The 10,378-nt window shown below is 35.9% G+C and overlaps 1 protein-coding gene across 1 annotated transcript; it reads left to right on the plus strand.

The window, feature by feature from the left end:
- The first annotated feature begins 2,544 nt into the window (after positions 1-2,544).
- On the plus strand, positions 2,545-3,492 carry LOC138177692 (olfactory receptor 51F2-like). The gene has a single exon (XM_069108903.1). It carries the CDS (start codon positions 2,545-2,547, stop codon positions 3,490-3,492), a length of 948 nt encoding a protein of 315 aa, XP_068965004.1.
- Positions 3,493-10,378: the final 6,886 nt, after the last annotated feature.

Genomic DNA, 10,378 nt, shown 5'->3' on the forward strand with positions numbered 1-10,378 from the left:
ATAGATTTAGAGCTAACCTTGTAACCATACAGAAAATCATATAGCCTGAGTCTGTTTATGTTTAAAAAATATCGTCATGAGAAATGTTTTTTCACATTTTTTTTTGCTTTTTGGTGGGGGGAATGCAGGGCAATTGGAGTTAGGTAACTTGCCCAGGGTCACACAGCTAGTTTTGTGTTAAGTGTTTGAGTCTGGATTTGAATTCAGGTCCTCCTGACTCCAGGCTGGTGTTCTATTCACTGCACCACCTAGCCAGCACCACACAGTGGTTTTAAGGGACTAATTACAAGGGTATAAATTAAAAAGAACTATCTAAATTCCAGAAATTATCATGATTTTTATTATTTTGTTTACTTAACTAAACATAATTATCTTTTTAAATATATCTCATATATAGCATAAACTTGAAGACACTATCTTTGACAGTTCTGTGGAATATGATAGTAAGGGAAAATAATTTTCTTCCTTTAGAAGGTGAGGCTGGGATATTAAAATTTTTGGAACTGATTTTTCCCACTGTTGAATAAGTCCTTGATATTTAGTCAATTCCGACCCTGCTTTTTCCACTTCTAAACAAGAGATAATATATGATATGATACGATACGATACAATATGATATATGATCTGATATGATGTAATGTCATGTGATGTGATATGATATAATGTAACATAACATGCTATGATGTTATATGATACAGCATGATACGATATGATACAATGTGATATGATGTCATGTAATGTTAACGTGATGTGATGTGACATGATTAACATAACATAAATTATTAATCAATAATATAAATAATTATTTCTAAAATGTCAACGAAGTTCCAGGTACTGGGGGCAGAAGTAAAAAGAATAAAACAATTCCTACTTGCTAGGAGTTTGTGTTTTGATTGGGAAGAAATATGTACACCTAAAAACATATACAGTCTAAATATAAATATCATAAATATATAATAGCTAAACTTAAAATGGTTTGATAGGAAAGTAGTATTAATTGTTAGGATCAAAAATATTTTCCTACAGAAGATGGTACAGAGATCTCTTAAGGGGAGAGAGGGACTCTATAAGGCTGAGGTAAGGAGAGATTCATTCCAGGTATTTTAGATGGCCAGTGCAAAGGCATGGGGTGATGGGAGGTTGAAGGTCTGTGTGTAAGAAATTGAGAGACTGGTAATTTTACTGGATCCCAGAGTGAGGATGATGCTGGTAACAGTTAGAATTAATATAGTTTCTATAAGCACATCATACATTATCTCAAGTGTTCTGATTTCATCTGAACATTAGCTCTTTGAAGTGAATCATTAAAATATGGCATTATTATCTCAATATGGCAGATGAGGAAACATAGGCTCACAAAGGTGAGATGACTTATCCAAAAATATAGAGCTGACAAGTGGCGGAAATGCCATGCAACTATCCTGACTCCAGCTTCAGTGAAATTATACTTCACCCCATAAGGAGACTAAGTATGTACCCCGTAACACTCCAATATTCAGATCCAAGAAATCCTATCCCAGGAAACAAGGTGGACTGGAATTCTCTTGAATATATTCTTGGGTTATGTTTCCTGCTTTAATGAGGAGCTACATAAAAGAAGAAAATTTGTTTGCCTTTAGATCACAGTTCCTGGGAAGAAAATAACCTCTTGCCCTTGCCTAAAGCTTAGCTACTTAAGATTGATGCTACAGGAAAGGGGAGAAAAAAAGAGAGAAAAGTCATTTGAATAATAATACTTAATAGCTAACATTGCTTTAGTGCTTTTTATGTGCCAGGTACTCATGCTAAGTGCTTTACTGAGGCAAATAAAGATTAAATTACTTGCTCAGGGTCACGCAGGTAGTCTGTGTCTGAAACCATATTTGAACTCAGATAGATCTTCCTGACTCCAGGCCCAGTTTTCTATCCACTGTGCCACCATTTGCTCTTCAATTTTTTTTTTTTGCTTTGTGGAGGGCAATTGGGGTTAAGTGACTTGCCCAAGGTTGCATGGCTAGTTTTTGTGTTAAGTGTCTGAGGCCAAATTTGAACTCAGGTCCTCCTGACTCCAGGGCCGGTGTTCTATCTACTGTGCCACCTAGCCACCCCAATCACCCTTTGTTCTTACAAAGAAAAAAATATTGAGAAACAGCTACATGCAAGAAACCATATAAGGCAGAGAAGGTGGCACTAAAAAGAGTTAGAAATAGTCCATTAACTCGAGGAGTTTATAATCCTGTTGTTATTGTTGCTTCTGCTGTTGTGGTTCTTCAGTTGTTAGTCATGTCAGTCTCTTCATGATGACTTGTGGGGTTTCCTTGGCAAAGACTGGAGTGCTTTGCCATTTCCTTCTCCAGTGGATCACCTTTTGTTAGAACTCTCCACTAACACTGGTCCATCTCTTGTAAACATGAATGGCATAGCTCACAGTTTCATTGAGCTACACAAGATCCTCCACCATGACAAATCAGTAATCCAGGGTGTACATACTGCAGTTAATCCGAATTAAATATTTCATTTCAGGATATTAATCTCTCATAAGAAAAAAATCTTCCTTCTCCCACCATGTCAGCTTTCCCTAATAGCACATCACCACCATCCTTGACCTTCTTTCTGACGGGTGTTCCTGGACTAGAAGCTGCACATACCTGGATCTCCATTCCCTTTTGCTGTCTGTACATAACAGCCCTCTCTGGAAATGGTATGATCCTGTTTGTCATCATCACTGAACCAAGCCTCCATGAACCCATGTACTATTTCCTTTCTATGCTGTCCACCACTGATCTAGGATTGTGCATTTCCACACTGGTGACTGTGATGGGAATATTCTGGTTCAATGCCAGAGAGATCAGCTTTAATGCTTGCCTGGTTCAGATGTTCTTCATTCATCTGTTCACTATTATGGAGTCTTCAGTACTCTTAGGCATGGCCTTTGATCGTTTTGTGGCCATATCTAACCCACTGAGGTATGCTACCATCCTCACAAATTCCAGAATCACCCAAATTGGAGTGGCAATTGTCACTATTGCAACTGTAATCTTGATACCACTTATCCTGCTTCTTAGACACCTCTCTTTCTGCCACAGCCATGTGCTTCAACATTCTTATTGTTTCCATCCTGATGTGATGAAGCTCTCCTGTTCAGACACCAAGATCAATAGTGCATTTGGATTGACTGCAACCATCTTAGTTGCTGGGGTGGACTCAACATTAATCCTACTCTCCTACATACTGATCATCCGCTCCATCCTCAATATTGCATCCCCAGAGGAACGCAAGAAGGCCTTCAGTACCTGCATCTCCCATATCATTGCTGTTGCTGTCTTCTATATTCCATTGGTCACACTGTCCTTTGTCCACAGATTTGGAAAAAGAGCTCCTCCCTATCTGCCTACACTCATTGCCAATGTCTACCTACTCATTCCCCCAGTGATGAACCCCATCATTTATAGTGTAAAGACCAAAGAGATCCGTAGAGCTTTGCTCAAAGTTCTTTGTCCCAAGGCAGTCTAAGTCGAAATGTCACTATCTCTATACAACCCATGCATAGGAAAAATTCATCCATGAGAGTTTTATTTTTATGGTATATCTTTATCACCTTAGAATTGAAAAGAATCTTAGAAATTATATAATCAGTCCAACCTCCATTCAAGAAGATTCTACAATATCCATTTCAGATGATTATTGTTCTTTCTTTGAACTTTGCCAGTCATAGGGAGCAATAAGATCTTCTATTCAGTCTCTTTAAATTTAAGATAGTTCTAATTGTTACAAATATGATTCTGTGTAGTTTCCACCAGTTGGAAGTATCCCTGTTTTCTTCAGCAGCATAATATATAGATTAATTTGTGCTGAATCTTAATTCAATATGAAAACCATAGTATAACTAAGTTGTCTTTTCATAAGCTTTGGTTAGTTGCCTCTTGCTTGAGATGAAAATATCTCTAATCTTCACAGTAAAACATTGATGATCCCATAGATCTTGGAAAAGTACAAATGCTAATAAATCCTCTCAATTTTTGCTTAACATACTTTAATCCATTGGTGAATCTATTATTCTCCCAAAATTCCCATATACTTTTGAATTCCAAAAACTCATCATCAAGACCTCGACTGTTACATCCCTAAGTACAAACTATGATGATATACAACTATTTGACCAAATGTTAAGTATGTAACCCCCCCCCCATAGGATTAGTTTCCTAAAGCCACTTTTGAAAAACTAATCTAATCTAGAAAATTTAATTGTATTTTCTCCATTCAAATCTCAATCTCCTTACAGTTGTTAAGGTGTAAAATTTCTTGAGTTTTAGATATTCAGAGATAGAAGGGACTTTAGAAGTCATTTAATCCAACCTCCATTCTAATTCAGGATTCCCCACTTTTTCATACCCACTAGATAAAAACCTCTATGATAGTTTTGTTGCCCAAATACATAATTTGTCCTTGTCAACTGGCTCCTTACCCATTGTCTAGAAATACAACCAGATCTTGACCAAAAGGGGAAATTTGATCCCACCAAACCCTGTAGTTGTCATCCTATTTTTTTTTTTTGCCTTTTGGAGGGCAATTGGGGTTAAGTAACTTGCCCAAGGTTACATAAAAACAGCTAGTTTTTGTGTGTGTGTGTGTGTGTGGGTGTTAAGTGTCTGAGAACGGAACCGAACTCAGGGCCTCCTGACTCCAGGGCCAGCGCTTTACTCACTGCACCACCTAGCCGCTCCTGTCATCCTATCTTTTGCCTTTTCAAAATCAAACTCCTAGAAAAAGCAGTCAAACAAATTAATAAAGACAAAAAAATTGTCCCAAAAAAGCAGAAGAATCAATATAATCAAATTGGTTGTTCTATTACTCACTATGGATGCCATGAAGCAATCCATTATTATATTGATATTTTTAATATTAGACTGATTTTATTTCTTAATAAAAACTGATTTTGCAGCAAAAAAACCATGTCAACATGAGTCATCTTGATTTTGTCATCTATCATTGAATTGCCAACCCCATGCAAGGCTGCTTATGCCCCTACCACTTTACTAAAACTGATGTCTCCAATGTCATCAATGATCATTTATTGATAAATTCAGTAACCTTTTTTATTCCTCTTTCTTCTTGACGTCTCCGTTGAATTCCCTCTTTTATTATCTCTTCCCTGAGATACTGTGGAAAGGACTCTGTCAGACTATTTTATTGAACCATCATCCATATTCATCCAACAATCCTTGGGTATACCCCAGGGATATCTTTTTGATCTCATTAGTTGTCACATGTTCAAAAATCCTCTCTAGGTAGATTACTTACAAATTCAAATGTTCAGTACTTATTTCTCTACTGAACTCCAATCTCACATCTCCAACTACTTACTAGACCTTGCACCTTCTGAATGTCACTTTAGCATCTCACATATGTCCAAAACTATTTCATTTTCTTTCTCCCTAAACCACTCCCTTATCCTAACTTTTCTGTTTTCAATTGAAAACAATGTTTTCAGTTGTCTAGATTTGAAATCTAGGAGTTATTCTAGATGTATCACTCTTACTCATTATTCACATTAATCAATCATTCAATAAACAGTTATCAAGAACCTACTATGTACCAGGCACTGTCTTAAGCACTGTGGATAGGAAAGGAGAATAAAAATACAGTCTATTCCCTTAAAGACATTACTATATAACTGGAGTGGCAATATAAAAATATATAACAATTAAATGATATACAGGATAAATAGCAAATATTTAATAAAAGGAAACAAAAGAATTAGAAGGAATTGGGGAAGAATTCCAATAAAAGATGGAATTTTAGTTAAGACTTAAATCTCAGGGAGATCAAAAGTCAGAGTGGAGGAAGTAGAGAATCTCAGAAATGATAAACAGCCAGAGAACATGCCCAGAGTCAAGAGATGGAACGTCTTGTACATGAAACAGTCAATAGGTCAGTATCACAAGACCAAAGTTGAGGAGTAAGGTATAAGAAAACAGAAAAGGTAGAAGGGATCTATGTTATTGAACACCTTGTGATTCTACTTCCATGACACCTCTTAGTTCCTTCCCCTTTTCTTCATTCACACTATTACCACTCTAGGCCAGCACTTTTCCCTGAACTTCCAATCTCCTTGATCAGAGGTGCCAAACATTCCTGGCTAGCAACACTGCCGAGGCAGGATGACACAGATTAAAATATAATATTTAACAAAATAAATAAAGTACAATGGAATATGCATAATATTAATATGGAGTTTTCTAAAACTATATATACATATATATACAGAGAGAGAGAGAGAGAGAGAGAGAGAGAGAGAGAGAGAGAGATCAGAGGAATCCTTATGTGCAGTTTAGTTGATGAATTTGACATCAATATCCTAGACTGTCACAATAGTCTCCTCAGTGGTATCCTTTACTCAAACCTCTCCTCTCTATAACCCAAGATCCACAGAGTTGCTAAGGTGATATATTTAAGACATGGGTCTGATAATGTCACTTCACTGCTCAAAATGCTTCACTGGCTTCTTATTGACTCCAAAATTTTGTTGAAGCTCTTCTGTTGGTCTATAACATCCTTCAAAAGTTTTCAAAACCTATTTTTTCCAGGCTGATTGCACATTCCTCTCTTTTATGTGCTCTGCTTTCTAGCCAAGCTGGAATATTTGCTTTTTCTTGCATATGACATACTCTTTCCCATCTCTGTGTCTCTTCACAGTTTACATACTCTTTTCCACCCTTCACTCCTTGCCCCCTGCTACTCCCATGCTTGTAATGCTTTTCCTCCAAAAATCCATCACTTAGAACCCTTCTTTCAATGATCAATTCATCTGCTACCTCCTGCAACAGGCATTTCATCATTCCCCTAGTTTTTAGTAAACTATTCCTGGTAAAACATTTTATAGTTGCACATATCATAGACATTTATCTGTGCTGATGTTTCATATTCTGGTAGAATATAATTTCTTTGATATAATGAATATTTTGTTTTTGTGTTATATCTTCAGAATAAATCATAATAACTCACTTTATGGCATTTACAAATTCTTGCAATGAAATTGAATTCAGGGATGTACACATAAATGTTTAACATATGGCTCTATAGGAAAAAAAAACTTTTACACTGCAATTTTAGTTTTAATCTGCGTTGCTAACATATTCTTTTTAACTTTCTTAAGTCTAGACAATCGATGGAATAATAAAGTCTTCTTGATAGTGTTTAAATGTTTACGAGTAAATGCTCATCCTGAAAACTTAACAATTGGTTCTTATGAGTCAGTATGAGTCAGTTTTAGCTTTCTCTGAGAATCAAGTAAAATGCATAATTTTCACTCTTATGCTCTTGAAGTTTATGAATAGACCATCCATGTCCATATCTTTGACCTTGAACTCTTTCCTAAGTTTCAATCATGAATTTCCAAATGCTGTCTTGAATTTAACACTGAAATGTACAAATGACACTTTTAATTTGATACGTTTAAATCCCCATCAAATAAATCCCTTAGTTTTGAAATTCTTATTTAGGGTGTCATCATTCTTCCAAACATCTATGCTAGAAACTTGGGAGTCATTTTTTACTCTATTGTCTATTTCTTCTCCTGCATCCATGTACTCACCAAGCATCATTGATTCTTCCTTCCCAATATTTTAATATGTATCTTTTTTTTTCTTTTTTTTTATTCTTCCTATCAGCTACCTAGTTCAAATCTTTGTCACAATTAACATGGGCTATTCCAATGGCCTTCATACAGGTCCTCTCCTTAGACTGAAGTTTTATCTTCCTTCAAGTCCAGGAAGAGTACAAATTCATTCTCAGAAGGTAATTACCATGAGTGACTTGGGCAACACACTTAATCTCTATTTTTTTCTCAACTTCCTCAATTGTAAAATGGGATAATATTTCGATATTCAATTTTATTCAATATATTCAAAATTCCAAATAACATTCAATATTATTCAATATTTCAATAAATCACTTTCTTTGAAGGGATATTGTGAAGATGAATGAGATAATATTGTAAAGAATTTACCAAAGTGCTTGCAGTTAGTAGGTACTTTGTTGTTGTTATAATGGTGATGATGATGATGATGATATCCATACCTATCAGATAATCTTCTTGGGGTGGCTAGATGGCACACACTGAGTAAGAGCGCTGGCCCCAGAGTTGGGAGGAACTGGGATCGGTTCTGGCCTCAGATACTTAACAACCCCCCCCACACACACACACAACACAGTCTGTGTAACCTTGGATAAGTTACTTAACCCCAAATGCTTTAAAAAATATATTAATCTTCTTTATGTACAACATTTTTCACATTACTTAGTTGCTCAAAAACAAAATTCATTTTTTTTTCCAATTGCTAATCCATAGGGAGTACTTAATATAAACCTTTCTTATTGATTGATATGTGAAAGCTTTTTATGTGAGAATGAGGTAAGTTTTGTACTACTTGTTCTGAAAGGGTAACAGGATTTTAGCAGCCTATAAGTACATACACTTAGAGTTGGAAAGGACATTATTCATGAGGATAATTAAGGCTCAGAGAGTTTAAGGGATTTGTCCCTGGTCACATGAGCAGAGCAAGGATCTAAAACTAATCCTAAGACTGCATACTGACTACACCCAGGTCATCCTGACTCTGAGTCCTATGCTTTAGCCACCATGTCATTTTAGCTGCCTTAGAGAAGTTATGAATGGGATGGTTCCTTGAGAAACTTGAGATGTATATAAACTGTTGGAGACTGCAATGAGAAAAGCTAGAAAAAAAGCCTTTACACAAATACAACTGCTGTAGAACTCTAATCAAAGCCATAGCCAGATTCAATTTCAGAAGACCAATGATGAAGCATTCTATCCAATTCCTGACAGAGAGGTGATGAATTCATGAAGAAGGAGACGTGTTTTTCTGGATAGCGTCAACGCAGAAGTGTGTTTTGATCCATTATACATATTATAGAGTTTTATTCTTCTTTTATTTCCAATAAGGGAGGGAGAAAGTTAGGAGAAGCAAATATATATATATATATATATATATATATATATATATATATATTTTATTGATAACAATAATAAGGGTGGCCAGGTAGCACAGCGAGTAAGTGCACCGGCTCCAGAGTCAGGATGACCTGAGATCTAATCTGGGCTCAGACACTTAGCACCCACCCAGAAACACCTGGCTGTGTAACCTTGAGCAAGTTACTTAACCCCAATTGCTATAATAATAATAATAATAATAATAATAATAGAAATCAGTTGCCTCAGAAGTTATTGGGTTCTTCATTACAGAAAATTACCTGGCAGAGGCTGGATAACCACTTATGAGGAATATGATAGGATTCTTATTCAGATCAGGATTGTCACTGATACTCTAAATACCCAACCAACTCTGTGGTTTTGTGATCTTAATTAGTGTTTGTTGCCCCATTCAAAAAGAAAAAATGAACATTGTGGGGACAACCTCTCCTTAATGGCTAAAAGCTACCAGGCATTTCTGCCTGAACATTCCTATCTCTAGCTAGTGAAAAATAGAAAGTTTACTTTTCTCTGATTCAGCAGGGAAATGCTGTCAGAGGAAACAGAATTAATAAGAAACAAATGCACAGACCTCTCCCATTGGAATAGATTGCCTTGATATCTATATAACTGTAGCAGCCAAGGATTCCTTATAAAAACATTTAAGTGAGGAAAGCAATGGGACTTCCCCCCAAATCCCTACTCTACTGCTGACAGACCAGTCAGCTCTATGATAGGGACTGAATTAAAAGACAACATTTAGATTCAGCTCTGGGTGCTTGCTTTTTCATTTTGTCAGGTATCAGATGGGCTTTGTATTTTATAGGGGGAAATTTAGGTTAGACATGAGAAAAAAAACACTTAACTGGAGAAATTTACAAACTTACTTTTAATGTCTTTCAGTGATTTCTTCAACTTTCCAGTAAAAAAGGCAAGTTTTCCTTAAATAAGAAATCTACACCCATTTTTTATGCCCTATCAGATCTCTTATTCTGATTCTCGAATTCCCATTTTAATACTGTCAATGTAGGACATCTCAGAATTATATTCTTCCAGGTAAGTGACTGTATTTTTGCTTCAGCATCCCCAGTGTCCAATACCAGGCCTAGCACATATTGAAATGCTTAATAAATACTTATTGAATTAAATTGAATCAAATTAAATATTTGAGTAAGAAGAAATCTCAGTGGCCCACTTATGGATAGTTCTAATTCCTAGAACATTTTTTCCCCCAGATATCAAGCTTAAATTTCACTCTGAAAATTCTGTTTATTACTTCTACCTCTTTCTCTGTATAACATAATGCATGTCTAACCCTGTTTCTATATGTCTTTCATGTATGTAAAAACTATCACATTCAGCATGATTCTATTCTTCTCCTATTGAGCATCCTTTATTCCTTCAACC

The sequence above is a fragment of the Petaurus breviceps genome, unplaced genomic scaffold (genome assembly GCF_028583685.1).
Source record: "Petaurus breviceps papuanus isolate PSGF00001 unplaced genomic scaffold, PetGlider_PUasm1.0 90444, whole genome shotgun sequence".
NCBI lineage: Eukaryota > Metazoa > Chordata > Mammalia > Diprotodontia > Petauridae > Petaurus > Petaurus breviceps.

What these genes read in the sequence shown, in the direction of transcription:
- LOC138177692 (XM_069108903.1), top strand. Translation starts at nt 2,545, where the DNA reads ATGTCAGCTTTCCCTAATAGCACATCACCACCATCCTTGACCTTCTTT.